Source organism: Choloepus didactylus, chromosome 25 (genome assembly GCF_015220235.1).
Source record: "Choloepus didactylus isolate mChoDid1 chromosome 25, mChoDid1.pri, whole genome shotgun sequence".
Taxonomy (NCBI): Eukaryota; Metazoa; Chordata; class Mammalia; order Pilosa; family Megalonychidae; genus Choloepus; species Choloepus didactylus.
Genome location: NC_051331.1, coordinates 3,503,898 through 3,520,778, shown reverse-complemented (window position 1 = coordinate 3,520,778; position 16,881 = coordinate 3,503,898). Strand labels below are relative to the sequence as shown.

The 16,881-nt window shown below is 58.7% G+C and overlaps 1 protein-coding gene across 1 annotated transcript; it reads right to left on the bottom strand.

Annotated features, from left to right (window-relative positions):
* Nucleotides 1-2,740: 2,740 nt before the first annotated feature.
* AKAP8 (A-kinase anchoring protein 8) lies at nucleotides 2,741-16,639 on the bottom strand. The gene is made up of 14 exons (XM_037818675.1): nucleotides 16,532-16,639; nucleotides 14,794-14,832; nucleotides 13,649-13,681; nucleotides 12,958-13,234; nucleotides 12,323-12,791; nucleotides 12,030-12,159; nucleotides 11,772-11,818; nucleotides 10,703-10,736; nucleotides 8,949-9,036; nucleotides 7,499-7,640; nucleotides 7,176-7,269; nucleotides 6,650-6,780; nucleotides 5,598-5,693; nucleotides 2,741-4,428 (listed from the first exon to the last, which is right to left on the bottom strand). Exons 1-14 carry the CDS (start codon nucleotides 16,548-16,550, stop codon nucleotides 3,793-3,795), a joined length of 2,235 nt encoding a protein of 744 aa, XP_037674603.1. The 5' UTR covers nucleotides 16,551-16,639; the 3' UTR covers nucleotides 2,741-3,792.
* Nucleotides 16,640-16,881: the final 242 nt, after the last annotated feature.

Here is a 16,881-nt window from a genome sequence, read left to right as displayed (position 1 = left end):
GCCAGGAGACTAGCCCCGCTGCAGGCCTCCTGGTTCCAGGCTCGTGCAGGAAGCCGGCTGTTTGAAAGCTTGGCGGCTCACATCAGGGGAGGTGCTGCTGAATTTGTGGTCATGAGCCACTGAGGGTCCCACTGGTTCAAGGTCTGGGGGGAACCTCATGCATCAAAACGAGCAGCAGTGGGGCGGAGAAGACACATCCACGGCATTTGTGAGTAGGGAAGTTTTGTGCTGTGGCCGATTTTCACTGTAGTCTCAAGTAGTGTATCTTGGGGAAGGATATGCCTTACAGAACTTTTTTCAGCAAGGACGTCATGAGCGGGGCATGTCAAAACTTTGCATGAATATCCTGCTTCTCATTAGTGGAAAACATGTCGGGACTGAAAGCTTAAATCCTTTTTGTCCATTTCATCTCCAGGACAAACTGGCTGACAAAGCTTTCGTAATCTAATCTCTTTATTATAAGAACATCAGTTTCTAGATTAATACCCCACTGGGTGGTAGGCTTCTTTCAAAGATGGCCCCGACAATCTCCACCTCCTAGTCTTCATGTCCTCGGGCAATCCCCTCTTTGAGTGTGGGCCAAACGTAGTTACCTGCTTCTAATGCACAGAAAAGGGCAAGAGCGATGGGATGTCACTTTCAGGAGTCAGAAGGCTGGGACATCCCACTTTCTGGACTCCATTTCGCCTCCTCAGCTGGCACGTAGGAGAGGCCCATGGGGTGAGGTGAGAGCAGCCTCCAGCCCACTGCCAGCAAGGAGCTAAAACCCTCAGTCTGACAGCTGTGAGGAGCTTAGTTCTGCCACAGCCACATGTGTGACCTTAGAAGCAGATTCCTCCCGTTGAGCCTTCAGATGAGACAGCAGCCCGGCAACCACCACCAAAGAGCCAGCTAAGCTGCACCCAAATTCCCGACCCATAGAAACCATGAGATAATAAACATGTTTTCAGTCACTGGCTTCTGAAATAATTTGTTGTGTGACAACAGGTGATGCACACACCCTGGGATCAAATATCCCCTCTCCCTAGTGAGGACCTATAGCGATGAGCAAATCCTTCCTTCCCATTATATTCCCTTAGCTTTCTCCAGTTGTGCATCACCGAGTTAGGCAGTGTACTTCAAATACCGGTCTTAGTTCATTTAATACAATCAGTATTGTCATTCTCTGAGGGGAATTAGGGACTCAACCTCTGGAAGCCACGGTTTCCTTTTCAGAACTGTGGTAGTGGAGCCCTCACTGCCATACATTGTTTCCCTGAGCCCTGAGGAGCTACCCCTAAGGAGGTAATCACTTCTTCCAGACACTTTGATAACAGCCAGTAAGGGAAATCAGCAAAGCATTTCTGAACCCAGTTCCCAGGCATTCCCCAGGGGGCAGGTGGAGGATTTGCCCCAAGTGGGTACAACAGGCGGGTTACCAAGCGGAGACAGCGATGGACATACATGCCTAGGCCCCATGGGCCCTCAATGCCAGCCTGTTACCCCTGACTCAGCCCTCACCCCCAGAGTCCTGCGTAAGTGCGGTAGGCAGGCGGCCAGCCTCCCACATACACCCAGTGGACTTGAGAAACAGTGAGCCTTGCAAACCCTTCTTCCATAGTGCCAGGTGCGTGACCGATTACATCCTTTTCCCCTACAAACCACCCCGTGAGGATGACATGGCTCTCCTGTGGCTGACGGGCCTGAAAGGATGCACCCCGGCCATCACAGGGCTGGGAGCTGCTGGTGGACTCGTCACCTCTACTGCTCCTTACTCAGGGAGCCGAGCAGCCCCAGAGGCAGGGAGGGGTCCCTCCACACACACACACACACACACACCCCGACTGGCCTCAGTCTCGTTTCTAGGCCAAACACCCATCCAGCCCAGAGGAATTTGAGGAGTGAGTTGGACTAGAAATGAGTGCAGAAAACCCCTCCCTCTCCTAGGCCATAGGACCAAGAGGGTCGATACTCTCCAGTGAAACCGTGCAAAGCTGTGTCCATGATCTTATTGAGCCTTCCCGGTACCAGGAAAGAAAAAGAAAATTCTGGAAGGCTCTTCTGAAACTCCACGGTGCCAACACCAGCACCACCCATGCCCGAGCCAGGACCTCCCACAGCTCAGCTATCAGGCCAAGAACATCCCTTCCTTCTGGCCTTCCCAAAGTCTACTTGGAGGGTTTAAGACTTAGGAGTAGGTGCACTTAGTGACCACTTAGCTCGGGGTATGAGCTACTAGATTCCATAAAAACCTGACGGGGTCGTGCGAGTCTGCAAAACAAGCCCAGGGTTGAAACGAGGCTGCTGGGGCTTTCTGCTTTGGCATAAAGGCAAGGGCAGCCACGTTCCTCAAAGCTGTTTTTAAATAGTAAGAGGCAGCTCGGGGAGAGCTCTGGCCGATGGTGGCCCCCAAGCCTGGGCGCTCACTGGGTGTCCCTGTTACCTTTGAGGAAATAACCAGTTCCCATCCTCACACAAGCAGGTGTGCCATGTCCTCCCACTACGGCACCCCAAGTTCTTCTTCTCCATCTTATTTATAACCTAAGTATAGGAATAAAATACAGTTTCACACAGGGTGGTGGGAAGAGCCTCTCAAAATCTAAACATTTCACAGCTGGGTTTTGGATAATCTTTGGCAGTCCCAGTCTCGTCATTTTTTTCCCCACTGATCAGTGTTCAATGCCACTGACATTTTGTCTTAGGGAAAACTGTTTTGCCCATGATGACAACACACCCAGAGCACGAAGGAGCAACAAGCAGAAACTCGGAGGCACCGCTGCCTTGGCTCTACAGCAGTTTATTTCACTTTTTAGTTCTAATGTTGATTTTTTCATAGAGGTTCTGCTCACAGCTCTGATGAACGTGAGGGCAGGGTCTATATCTTAAAACATTTTGATCATGAATTAGCACCTGGTACACAGTAGATTCTCATGAAATACTTGCCTCTTTTCTAGCAATTTACCACTCACCAGCATTTTACCGCAATGTGAAATGGGGGCTTTCTCACAGGGGAAAGGCCATCTTCCAGAAGCCCCCGTGTGTGCCCCCCAGCACGTGTCAGCCTCCCTTTTTCACGGGACATTTTTATTTCATTGTAGTCACTTTTTCCTGATAGCTTCTACCTACGGCAATTACTGGTTTTCCATTTATGGTAGTGATCTTGGGTTTTCTCTGTAAATACTCTGAAATGGAAATAATTCAATTTAAAAGAAAAAAAATCACGGAGACCGGAATGTGGATGAGGTAAAACTGTAGATGCGATTCGCTGAGGACTGAAGACTGGGAGACACTAACGAAGCTGTTTCCGCCACGCACCTGTGTCCTCAGAGTGGGGTGGGTGCTGGGGGGTCACGGCCCACAGGCCTCGGGGGTTCATGAGGTGAACGAGACCCCACGCAGCACATCGGGCAGGGCGCCTCGCACAGAGGCACAAAGAGGGGGTTGCTAAAAACTGAAGCCAAAGCAAATTCTGGAAACAAAAGAAAAAAAAATCCTTTATAAAGCAAGATACGTTCTCGGTATTGAGCTGCTCCCGGACAAAACATGTAAAGGAAGAACAGGGCATCCAGCCAGTGGCTGTGTGGAAGCAGCAGTGCCCTGCCAAGATCAAACTGCCCAACTTGGATGGTTCCAGCCACAGGGTAATGCAGCCCCTTGGGATGACGGGCCGAGGCGCACATGCCCCAAGGACCCAGCCGGAGCCCTTCCCGAGGTGAGTCGACAGCATGTCCATCAACACACACCCTAGTCCTGACTCAACAAAGGAGGGAGCAAGGCGGCACGTGACCCGTCCCCAAAACACGGCCACGAAGCTCATTCTGGGGCAGGGACGTCTTGGGACTTGGCGTCTGTTTGTTCTGCTTCAGATTCCGCGGCAGCTTGGGTGGCTGCTGTGACTGTTTCGGAGCTTTCAGCCTCAGCTGCTGGTGCCTCCAGCTCACTCCTGGTGTCTGTGCCTTCACCTCTGGCCCCTGCACCTTCTTCACCTTCACCTCCAACCCCTGCATCTTCTCCAGCCCCTGCACCTTCACCTTCACTTCTGGCCGCTGCATCTTCACCTTCAGTTCCAGCCCCTGCATCTTCTCTAGCAACTGCACCTTCACCTTCGCTTCCAGTCGCTGCATCTTCATCTTCACCTTCACATCCGGCCCCTGCATCTTCCCCTTCACCCCTGGCCCCTGCGTCGGCACTCTCCTGCTGTGATGCCATTCCACAGGCCACTGTCTCCTCTGCCAGCAGCTGTGCGGGGCCGTTCCCCTGGGCCAGTGCCTCGCTGCTCTCTGGAGCCGGCGCCCCTTCCCCATCCACGGCCTTCACAGCTGCTGTGATCACCTCAGCCAAGACCTCGGCAGCCACCTCTTCAGGTGTCTCCTCCTTCTCGTCACCTCCCAAGGTGTCATCCCCTTCGACATCTGCGTCGACAGCTTCACTGGTGAAAGGGTCCTCACCCTGGCCAGAGGGAGGAAACACGAGGTCAGTGCGGACTGGAGAGCATCAGACGTTATGGGACTCCAGCCGGGCCCAGGAGGCGGGAGCACCTATCTTCCTGGGGCAGGATCAACTGGGGACACCCTGGTGCACGGGCCCTGCCAGCTCGCAGAGCCCACAGACTCGGAGACGATGGTGCAGAAAAGCAGCACCAGGACAACACTGCACTTCTCACTTAAGTTCAAAACGATGTAGGAACCCTTGACTCGACTGATAAAAAAATTAAAAACTAAAACAAACCTCTCTACCCCGCCATGACAGAAAGTTTGGACATTTTGGACATTTTAAATTGCCATCCCACATCCTCCCTGGCCTTGCCCTGAGGGTCGCCCCACTTTACAGAAAGGAGCTGAGCTCAGACTTCAGGGACCCTCTTGAAGCCACAAAGCTTCTGCACAACAGAGCCCGCTTCAAACTCAGGTCTGTCACCCAGGAGCCAGACTTCACGACAGCACTCACTAAAACCATCTCTACCTTAGCAAAAAGAAATCATGACTGCTACTGGGTGAGGAAATGTGTTTAGAAATATGCCGTTGAGAAGTTTAAGTCTGTACTGCAGCCCAGAAGCTTTTGTTTCTTAAAGGCACAAAGGTGACAGAGAAAATCACCAATGAATCACTGTTCTTGAGCTGCCTGTATTCTGTGCCTTTAGCAGGTAGAACGAATTGTCAGATACTAAAGCATTTGATAACTGAGAAGAGGGTGGCTGGGAGCGAAAGCCAGGCCAGGGCCCCGGTGCTGAGGCTGCAGGCCCCGCCTTGAGCTGCCAGCTCCCCGGGTGCCCTCACGCTGGCCTCTCCGGCTACTCCCCAACCATCAGCTGCTCTGCCACAGAAATCTCTCCTGAGCCTCCTTCCCGAGCACTCAGCACCCCCTTGAATTCTTGTTAAAGCCTCTCCCCTTCGTCTGTTCAGTATTGTGCAGACAGACAGCATCTTTCATGGCTTGCGCTCGGCTCGGTCACAGAGCTGCTACGTCCTGGGACGCCCCCAGCGAGCGTGGAGCCGGCTCAGGGAACGCCCAGCTGCCACATTCCCAAGTCAATCCGTTCCTCAGCCCTTCAGCCCTTCAGAAGACTCGGAAATGCCAAGTACCAGCCCCTGTCCCATCCACAGGCCCCCAGCACAGACCTTGAGGTACTTTTCCAGCATCTTCACTATGTGCCTGTTGTTCAGGACACTCTTGGCCACGTGGAGACTCGTTTTCTTGAACTGCTCAGCAGCCAGCTGTCAAGGGAACCAAACATGGGCCTCTTAGAATGGCGTAGGGGCAAGCGTGTTGGGTAGCCAACGCAGAGCAACAACCCTGCCTGCCTTGACTGAGTCAAATCTCAACCCACCAGCCTCAGAATGGCTGGAGAAGGCACCCAGTGTGTTCCTGCACAAGCAAAGGGCCAGGGGAGCCTCAGAGGACTGCAAAACAACGTGCAAAAGCCCAGGAACCTGGAAAGACGAGAGCACAGACACACTGCTCTCAGCACTGCACCAGCAAGGCAGAAACAGGGACACACACCAAAAAAGTTGAGGCCAGGTAGGGGGAAACGGCCAGCCCTTCTGACCTGTCAGCCCCTCCGTCACGCTGACTTTACCCCAGGGTTCCACCCACTGTCTCGAGCTTGTCCACTGGCGCCGTCACCTCCCCTCCCTCTTCAACATTCCCATGAGGAGGGCGGGCAGGTGTTACGGCCCCAGTGAGCAGGTGAGTAGACCAGAGTGGAGTGGCTAAGCCAGGGACCCCAAACTCAGCCCACAGACCCCATGGGGCCCTGGTGCTGCCCTCCGCGTGCCCACAGCTGCCTCTGTGCTACAGCAGCGGGGCCAAGGTGCTAGTGCAAGATCCCCAAGGGCCGACACTCCGGCCCTCTGCAGACAGCCTGCCAGCCTGGGCTGACCGATCGGCCCAAGTCCCCCAGCTGGCGAGTCCCCCAGCTCACGGGCCGTCTGTGTTTCCTCGGCAGCTGGGAAATCCACCCGTGTGGTCTCCAGGCGTATTTCAGCTACTCCTGAAACCAACCCTAAACGAGTCCTCACGCTCTAACAGCTCAGGAGTTGGGGGCATCTTACGGCCAACTGGCGGTGTGAGAAGACTCAATGGAACACGACGAGGGTCCCCAAGAAGGAGCTGGGCCCCCGAGCGCTAGAGCTGGGGGTCAGACGGAGGCGCAAAGCCGGCAGGGCCTCACCCGACGGTTGTGGTTGTGGTCGGCCGAGTGCAGGTGCCGCTGCAGCAGCTGGGGCTGGGCGGGGATCAGCATGTCGCAGGCCAGGCAGTGTGCCGCCTCGATCCTCCGGAAGAAGTGCTCCTGGCCGATGCCTGCGGGCCGGATGTACATTCTGGGGGACTGGGAAGCACAGCTGGGTGCTTTCCCACCACCATGCGCTGACAGGCCCACAGGCCCCCGGCAGCCCTGTGCAGTTTAGACCCTGGTGGGCTCAGCCTGATGCTGCAGGTGTGTGTGTGGACATGGGGTTGGAGCAGCCAACTGAGGCAGCGTGAACTTGGCCCCCTACATGTTCCAATCCTTCTAGGCCACCCTCTTCGTACCCGTGGGGATCAGTGTCACTCAGCGTCACCATGCCTGCCGCCCTCCAGGGCTTCCCTCCACGGCAAAGCACTGCCCCCCACATCTCGGCCTCGTGTGGCAGAGCTGGTACCCACTTTGCACGAGTCCAAGACGTCACGCCTTCAGGCCACCTTGGGCAACTCACCTTTGAAGGGATCTGGCTTTGGTTTTGTGGTTTCCTTCTCCATCAGCTCCTGACGCCGCTTCTCGATTTTCTTGTTCCTGTTGACGATGTATTCCTAGGAGGGTAAGAGCATCGCCTGAGATGGGCAGGGTGCCTGGGCAGACATGCCCTGGGCACGGTTTGGCGCTAGGGCTGCAGGTGGGGCAGAGCATCTCTGTGGGAGCTGGACAGCCCGAGTTCCTGCTCATTCTCAGGACCGGGGGCTCAGACAACTGTTTTCTGGGGCCTCCCGCTCCCTCCTCCTCCTAGATCCAGAAAGGAATGCTATGGCAGCAGCCACGCACCTGCAGGAACTCCACCGTCTTGTCGGGCAGCTTGGTGCTTATAAACCGCAGCGTCTCTTTGTGAAACTTGCTTTGCAGATGTTTCTGGATTTCTTCATCCTCAAAGCTACGAAACTTGCACACGGAACAGGCAAACTGAATCCTGCAGGATGAAAAGAGAGCAGTGCTGGGGGACCACCGACTCACCTCTGCCCAGAGCCAAAAGGAACAGAAGTTTCTATATTGAGGCTCTGGCATCTCACAGGAAATCGGAAGAACAGAGTGGGAAAACCTCACAAGAAAACAATTCATGCAACTTGTTATCCCAACGGCCTCTCTTTAGCCCGAGGAGGTGACTTTCAAACGGTATTCTGGAACCCCCACGACTCCAGCCTGGTGCTGAGAATCTGCACCCTCCGTGATGACCCAGGTCGCCCCATTTTAGGCACCAGAGAAATTAAAAGACTTCGAACTACCTAGCATAACCCATGGTCTGCATTGCCGCAGGAATAAATGTAGACACACAACACATAAAAGCACTCGGGTGAAAAGGCTTTTTTCATCTTCTGAACTTCCAACCACTCCCCAAATGCAACTGCACTAGCCTTGGGGCCTGCTGCACCCACCCGCCCCCCCAGGAGCTCCTCCGCCAGCGCCCCAGCCCCTGCCTCCTGGTCTCACAGACACCGACGGGAAGTGAAGCAGAACTCTCCCGGACGGCAGGTGTGAAGCTTTCAGGAAGCAACAGGAAAAACTCCCGCAAATCTCTGAGATCTGCAGTTGCCCATAAAAACTCCTTTAAAAAAAAAACCATCATCTTGGTTTTCCATCTACCTGCCAGTCAATGGTTTAAAACCAAGGGTTTCTATAGGCCTGTAAAACCTGTAAGCTGTGCTTTTGGTTCCCGGCTTCCCAGCCTCCACTCAGCTCCTTAGCTCACGGTGCTGCTGCGCTGTTTGTGACATGCGAAACACACGCCCCGCTCGGGCCTCGGGGTCGGAATTCCCACCGCAGTGGTGGGACACCGATGCAGACCCCGGGAGGAGCAGCCAGGGCCCAGGTGGCCATGAGTGGTGCAGTTTCTAGCCCAAAGTCCCTAACTTCTGAGCAGGAGAGAGAAGTGGTCTGGGCACCTCAGTACCCTCGGGCTGTGAGTTTCTTAGGTCTAATCACAAACTGTTGAGGGCAGGGCTTGCTCCGTCACACTCCGAAGTCAGCCCAGGCTGGACAAGGCCCAGACACCCGAAGGTGTGGCTTTGCCGGACACCCGGCCAGGGGCAGGGCCTCCTGCTGGGCACACGAGGGGCTCCGGGGCCCTTGCTATGCTACGATTAGAGATGGGCAGGTGGCCCTGGAAGCCTCTTTTCCCTCCTTCCCCGAGTGCAGCAGAAACCCAACTTCCCAGCTTCCCTATACGCCCAGGACGTTCCCAAAGCCTTCCCCTCGCCAACCTGACGGGGTCCCCTCTCACCTGTCTGCGGCCCGGTCCCGCGTCCTGTCTCTCCTCCTTTGCTTCTCCCTCCTCTTTTTTGTGTCTTCATCCTCATCGTCCTTGTCTCCTGTAATAGAGAAAGTCCCTTCGAGACGCCCTGAGGGACCCAGAGAGCCGAGCACAGGGGCCGTGCAGGGCCACCATGTCCCCGAGCCCTGAAGCCACCGCTGCCACGTGCAGCACAGACAGGATGCCCCCGAGACCCTGAGGGGCTTCCAGAGGCCCCAAGCCTCGGAGGAGGCGCCCTCAGGAGTTCCCAGGGGGTCGACTCACCCCCACAGCCTGGTAAGGCCTTGACGGGCCAGGGACACAGCCCTGCCTGCCTGTCACTCTGTGTCCACCTGCTCTGTCCTTCCCTCCTGCTGTGCAAACCTAACGCTCCAACACCGCTGCTTCCCGGGGCTCTCAAGGAGAGACAAGCAATCGCAGCTCTCTCCAGTAGAGTGGCGGCAGCTGGCAGGCCTCGGAAAGCAGAGCCCGCTGCTCCACGCCCTCCGTCCCACCTCGCGGTGGGCCTCGGTGGCCCCCGGGCGGCCTCGTCCTGCGCTAGGGCCTCAGCAGGTTCACGCTCCCTGCTGGCCCGACCTCCACCTGCGTTCACAAGCACTGGTGCTCTGCGGCTTTCCCCGGGCCGGGGGGAGCAAGCCTGGAAACGAGAGTGGGAAGAGACCGAGAGGTCCTCCCGTCCGCCCCTGGGGCCGGCGCAGGAGGCCGGGCCAGGGCACCTCGGCACAGAGCCGGGCCAGACGCTGCAAACCGGTTGAGAAGCAGCTGAGCGGGAACCCCTACCCCTGATGCCAGGCCTGAGGCTGTCCCACGAAGATGGCGACCGGCGTGCGCTGCTCAGAAGCCTCTCAAGAGGGCGTGTGGGGTTTTTGGCAAGAGGCCACTGCCTGAAACTATGACTGCTGCTAAGAGCAGAGTCCTCCCGGGGAGGCAGCAGGACCTGCGCACAATAGACATGTCACCTTTGCTTTAGCATCTGCCCCGACGCACGAGCGGCTGAACGCTCTGCGAGCCCCACACGGCGGACGCAACCGCGCCAGCAGACGGGGCGGGGGGCCTTGGGGTCGGCCAGGCCTGAAAACCTAAGGATGGAGGTCTTGAAGCGGGACTGTGTCCTAAGCAGGGAGGAGCCGGCCTGCAGCTCAGGGTGACCGCGCTGACGCCCAGGCTGCTCCTCCGAGTCCCCCAGGGGCTGGCTCTGGTCTGAGGCCTCCCAGGCCAGGCCGCTGCACCATGACTGCCCTTGGCCCTCAGGAGGGGAACGTTCCTGGCAGGTTCCCTCCCAAGTCCCCAACCTGGGTGGCTGAAACCCACAGCGGGTGGCAACTTCCACCGCAGGTGCCAGCATCCCCAGTGGAGGCTGAGAGCACGGTGCTGGGCTGGCCGCCAAGGGAACCGTGGACGGCAGAAGGCCGGAGAAAACCGGCACGGGGCTGCACTGGCCAACAAGAAAAACGAGCAGATGGTGGCAGAAGCCCCCTCCTATCACGAGCTGCTGCAGGTGCCCATGACAGTTACCCTTTATTTGCCGCTGTGGTGAGCAGGGCAGGCCCACCGTAGCAGGTGCTACTCCACAGCCACGGGTGCAGGGCCACGGCGTGAGCACCCACAGCCCGAGCCGCCAGTGCCTGGACACAGGTCCAGGCCTGCCCAGGAGCCCAGCCCGGGGGGAGCTGGGAGTGTGTGCAGGCAGACACAGGGTGAGGGGCGGGGAGGGCAGCGCCTACCTCTCTGCTGCCCGGGGTCACACAGCTCGTCCTCCTGAAAGAGAGGCACAGAGGCAGCTGTGAGCGACGCTTCCAGAACTCTCCACCCCTGGCGGCGAGACCACCAGCAGGCTCACAGCAGGCCTGGGAGGCTGGGCCACCAGGCAAGAAGCACGCAAGGAGCCACACAGGCCAGGACCGGCCCAGGGCCCCCAATTCTGGGACAACGGATAATGTCTATTTTTAAAAATTATTAAAAAACAATGCCACCAACCTGTTATCTAAAATTTAAAGAACTGCCCCCAGCATACGCACAAGTCTGCAAATGGTGCTGGAGAATCCAGGAACCCACCCTCAGAGGGTCCTTAAGAAACCTGGTTTGCAGGACACCAGTTCCAGAGGCTTTTACAGAAAGACCCGTTCTACCAGGCTCGCCCTGCTGATCGCACGTGAGGGCTAACTGAACAGCTACGCAGAGCAGACCCCTCGGCGGCAAACAGACGTAATAAGACATTAAGAGTTGTTGACTCTGAGTGCGAGTGTTAGAGCTTTCTAAACGCGTCTTGTCTTATTTCTGCAACTGTCCTATAAGTTTGAATTATTTCATAACAAATTTCTTATTAATAACAAATCAGCCGTTAAGCGGAAACACAATAATTCCCAGATTCAAGACCTACGCAAGGCGAATGGGGAACAATTAAGACTCGAAAGAGCTCCAAGTTCTGGGCTTTCTCTCCCATCCCTACCCTTCCCCCCACCAGATATGTCTCAGGTGACGCTTTCAGACCCAGGCCTCCGGGAGCTTCTGTGAGGTCCCAGCCAGGGGCCAGCCATCAGCACCTGTTTTCAGGGCACGGACAGCACAGGCAGCCCCTGTGCACACAGCCCTGCCCTCGCCCAGCCCACGGAAGCAGCTGGGGAGCTTGTCAGGAAGGTAGTGAGCGCTGCGGGCTGATAGCTCCCAGAAACAAGCTGTAGCTGAGCCGATCTGCTCAAGAGGTAGCGTCCTGCCTCTCTCCGGAAGGACATCAAAGTGAGGAGAGCCTGCCCCGGAGAGAGCGAGGGTTGACCGGAAAGGCCTCCAACTTACACCCCTGAAATCTTCATCTACCGACCGGAAGTCCCCAGCTGCGTCATCTGCCAGGCACAGAAGAACATGCGAAGTCAGCCCCTCGGGGACGGCCCGGGCCCGCTGTCCAGAGCGGCAGCACCTGTCCTGACGACCACGGGGCCACACGCCGTCCCCGCGTGCCCACTGCGTGCGCAGGGCAGGGGAAGCCCCAGCCGGTCCCCTCACCCCACCTCCTCTGGGGGCACCTGTGCGCCGCCCACGGCCTCGGGGGCCTACCGTTGTCAGAAAAGCCTCCCTCGCTGTCAGCCCTGGGCTGCTTGGCGTCTGGCTCCTCGTAAATTAGCAGCTGCTTCCGCTTCCTGCCCATGGTATCTGGCCAGCAGCGGTCGAAGCTCCTCCGCCTGGGCTGCAAACACAAGCACACCCACGTGTAGTGACCAAGGAGCCAAAGACCAGGCTGATCACAGCAGCGCACAGACCCTGAGTTTGCCACAAGTCGCCAGATGGTTCCCCTTGATGACTCGGGCTTTGGAGAGGGCGGAGGAGGCAGGGAGCTCCCTTGGGCTTACCAGCTCCCGCATCCGGGCCTGGGATCGGCCGCACCCATAGGGCCCAGGGCCGTCGAAGCTGCCAGCGCCCTGCAGACCCCCAGGGCCGAAGTCTGGGGCCGGGGCCTGGGAGAAGAGGGGCGGCAGCGGCCTGCTCTGCGAGGGCCCACTCAGGCCCCGGCCGCCCACATAGCTGAGCTCGCTCCAGGGGGCTGGCAGGGGCTCGGGGCCCGCGGGCGGCAGGAAGGGGTCGCCGCGCAGGAAGGCACCAGGGCTGCCCCGGTCCTGGAAGCGGCCCCGGCCCCGCGCGAAGCCCTCAAGGGGGCCCCGGTCACGGGCCAGGTCCCGGCTGTCGCCGTACTGAGTGCCAAAGCCGCCGTCCCGGCTGGAGCCGTAGTCATAGTCGTAGTTGTAGCCCGAGCGGTAGGGGTTGTGGTCCGGCAGGCAAGTCCTCGAGTTGTAGGAGTCAAAGGGCTGAAAGCGGAAAGAGCTGCAGGAAAGGAGACATGGTCAGGGGCAGCTCGGGGCTCCCCGCCCCCAGCTCTGCCCTACCGCCTGGGGGACCAGCCATGCCGCCTGCAGAGATGCCTCCCTCCCACCCCCTGCCCAGAGCCAGGTGCTGCAGGGTCCCCGGGGAAAGCGGAGGCCGTGGTCACCTCTCCCGGTCTGGCATGCCCTCCCCACTGCTGCCGCTCCCGCCCCGGCTGCCTTCCTTGGACAGCATGTCCAGCCGCTGGTTGATCTTGGCGATGAGGGAGTCTGAGCTGTCGGCACAGCTCTCCGGGCCGTAGGAGGCCATGTGGGAGGCGGGGCCCCCAGCCCCCAGGCCCCCATCGCTGGCCTTGGCCTCCCAGGAGGCCGGGCCGTAGTTGTACGCTGCTCCCGTGGGGGCACCAGAGTTCTGGGCTCCGTAATAACTGTAGTTTTCATAACCTGGCAAAATGAGGAGAGGAGCACGTCAGAGCCCAGCAGCCAGAGAACCGGCCTGTGGGGGGCATGTCAAAAAAGAGTAATGAGGGGGAGGCCAGGCCCAGAGCCTGGGAACTGCTCCTTAGCCAAAGCCACAGGGGCCTGTGAACCACGAGCACAACCAGAACCCCAAGTTCTGCTGAGGCTGGCCCTGTCCCCGCCCCACCCCCCTCTGCCTCTGGCCAGGAAATCCACATCAAACCCCCTCATGGCCTAACCCAGCGGCTTGCAGGGGAGCTGAGGCCAGCAAGGGCAGGAGACAGAGCCAGGGTCCCTGCACCATAGCACCCACCCCCCCGCCCAGAAAGGCCTACCACACGGTGAGCTGGCAGGAGGCCTGCCCCCCGCAGCCCACCCGCGGACCCTCGCAGGGCCTACCTTGCCAGCTGGTCACACCAGGTCCATAGGCACCTGAGAGGAAGGAAACACACACAAGGGCTTTGTTTGCAGACAAAAACACTTGGGCCCCCAGCTGCTGCCCTCGAGAGCCCGATACGGCCAGAAAAGGCTGGGCCGTGGGCAAAGGGTCTATCACAGAACCCCTAGCTGAGCCAAGCTGGGCGCTCTCTCCTAAGCGTGCCCAATTCCCACCAGAGCAGCGGAAAGGAGGCTGTGGGCTTCCCCGAAAGCGGGTAAGAGGCCTTCTGAGGTGCCAGTTCTCCAGGTCGGGTCCCTAACTCAACCACCGTTGCAGGACATGAGCAAATAGAAGGCCTCCTCCTGGGGCATTCAGCCCGACACCCCTACAAGCTCACAAAACAAGGGGAAGTAGGGAAAAAGGAGAAAGCCAGCAGCCATGCCGCTGGAGCTCATTCTGGACCTTGTTTCAAACCAAGGATCGTGATCTAAACCATAGAGCGGAACAAGCAAGGAGGCCCAAAGCCAAAGTCGGCCCCCCACTGTCCGCACAGCCTGCGAGCTAAGGACGGTTTCATCATTTTCAAGCGGCGGGGAAAAGGAAAATTGAAGGAATGTTTCACAGCATACAAGTTTTGACATGATACACATCATTCATGCATCTATCAAAACCCATGGAACTGCGAACCGTACAAGGCAAAACACGAACCCCATGCACACCGACTTTAGCTAATAATAGCGCGTTAACACTAGTCCATCAATTACAACAAATGCACCATAAGAACGCAAAATGTCAAAATTAGTGGAAATGGGGATGGGAAAGTTTCCAACTCTGTGTAGCACCCACTCAATCCTATACACCTAAAACTACTAAAAAAGTCTATCCATTATCAGATGTTTACTACACGCGTACATAGTTATTTAAAGTACAGTAACGGAAACTGCCATAAAAACCCTGAAAATTATCTCCTGACCCATGGAAATTATGACATTTAGAGCTCAGCGTCCCTGACTGAGACTGGAACCCAGCCACGTGCATCTGTTTACATAACTTCAGCTGCAAAGTGCTGCTGCACCCGCCAGGCCCCGCCATGCTGGGGCCTCAGGGTGGGAGGACAGCTTGGGGACAGGCTCGCACACCGCCCCCCGAAGAAGGACCCACTTACCCTGGGTGTTGGAGGGCCCAGCGCCCCATGCCCCATAGCCTGCAAACGGAAGACACAGCAAGTTAGGATCCTATTTGTCACTCCAGGGAGCGGGTGGCTTTGCGGTGTGGTCTCTTTGCCTGAGTTGCACATGAGCCTTACAAGTAGGCAGCGGATTCCAATTTTGCTGCCCCATCCACCCCTGAGAGTCACGGCCGCTGGCTGATTTCATCATCACTCCAGAGGCCTGGGGCCAAAGCAGGAAAAATAACGGGGACCGATAGGCTTTGAGGTCAGTTCTCTCACTTGCTTGCTTGGGCCTGGGCCAAGGACCTCACAGGACGAGGCCAGCAAACTCAGCATTACAGTGCAAGCATGCAAGCTCTGAGAACATGGGGCTGCACTGGTCTCTGAGCCTTACAGCACACCCCTGGGCCCTCAAGTCCCAGGGCCTCAGCTGGGAGCCAAGCCATCCCACCAGCCCTCTTCTGAGGCCTCCCCTGGCCCCTGACGACCAAACCCCGATGACATCTGGCCCCCCACTAAGCAGGAGGGTTCTCTTTGTTTCAGCTCAGCGCCTGCCTCCTGACTTCTTTCTCACCAAGCAAGATGGAATCTGAGTGGCCTTTCCCAGACCAAGCCCCAGACACAGAGCACCTATGACACAGCACGTGACAAGCGCTCAAACCTTGGGTGGCAACAGCAATCTCCAGAGACCGGGGAGCTAAGGATCAGACATTAGGAGCCATGACCCATGTCCTAGCACCAGGTAGGCACAGGAGTGACCTAACGGTGCCCATGTGACTAACTGCAGGACCTGCTCTTTGCCCCAGAGTCACGGAACTGAGGTTCAGCCCCCAAGGAAAGGGTGCCCCTGCCAAGCTCCAAAAGTCCCGGAAAAAGTTTAATCCTGAGCTGGAAACCTGCAGAAGTATTCAGGGAGACTTCAGCAGCACTGTGGACAGCTACAAATTTCAGCAGAAAGGAAAACTTCCCCAAGCTAGAGTGAGGAAAACCCCACACGATGGCGGGATCCTGGATGCCAGGAAAGGAAAGCAACCAATGGGGAGACCCAGCCTCGGGCTTCGGCAATCCTGCCGCCGGGATCCAGCCTCCTGCCACGCTTTTGGGCTTCCCGCCCGCTCCGGCTGCGGCTGTCCCAGTCAAAGCCAGGGGGTCCTGGCTCTGCACCAGACCCCAGCGGCTTGCCCCTCGACGGCCTGGGCCGGCCTCTGCCCCCTCGGCCGCACCACCGCGCGGGGTACACAGCGGGCGCTCGGCGAGGCCCCTCCCGGAGCGCCCCGGGTCCACGTGCGCCGCGCCGGGACACCCACGGGCCCGCCCCCGGCCACCCCGGTCCCCGCCCCCGCCCCCCGCCCCCCGGGCCTAGGACCCAGACCCGACCTCTGGCCCCCGCCGCCCCGCCCCCCCGCCGAGGCCCCGTTCCCCGCCGCCATCTTGTGGCGACTCCGGAACCGCGGCGCCGGGGTCGGCGCCGCAGCGGCCGGGTGGGGACCCGGGGGGTAGCAGGCCCCCGGCCCGGCCCGCAACCCCCACCCCGCCGCGCCGGCCAATCCGCACCCAGCGCCCCTGGAGCGGCGGCGGTGCGGCCCAGTGAGCAGCGCGCGCTCCCCGTCCGCCTCTCGGCAGGCTCGGGCCGCGGTAACGCGGTCGAGCGCTGGGCCCTGGCCCGCGGCCCTCTCGACGGCAGCATCCGACCGACGGGCGCCCGCCCCCAGCGCAGCGCCGCAGCACCTACCTCCGTAACCCTGCTCCATGTCTTCACTTCAGCCCGCCGGCAGCTCCTTTTTCTAGGCTGCCCCAGCACGCACGCGCTCAGCACCCTTCACGCCGCCAGCTACTGGACGACCAGGAGCAACGTCACCGCGTCGAAGCACTCGCATTGGCTCCTTGAGCGGCGGACGCGCCTCCCCCAGGGTTCCGATCCGACCCCGGGTTGGCCTGGATCCGCGTCAATAACAGCCGGGGGGGGGGGTTGTGGTGGGATGGTGTTCGCGAGCCGAGCCTGGTGCGCAGGCGCACCTCCTCCCCCACCCCGCCCTCCCCGAACCCGCCGGGTCCCCCTCCCCCCCTCCCCGCCCGCCTCAA

Coding starts and splice junctions, on each gene's coding strand:
- AKAP8 (XM_037818675.1), bottom strand. Junction 13,235..13,648: donor TGGTGTGACCAGCTGGCAAG/GTAGGCCCTGCG, acceptor TCATTTTGCCAG/GTTATGAAAACTACAGTTAT. Junction 4,429..5,597: donor TGCTGGAAAAGTACCTCAAG/GTCTGTGCTGGG, acceptor CCCTCTGGCCAG/GGTGAGGACCCTTTCACCAG.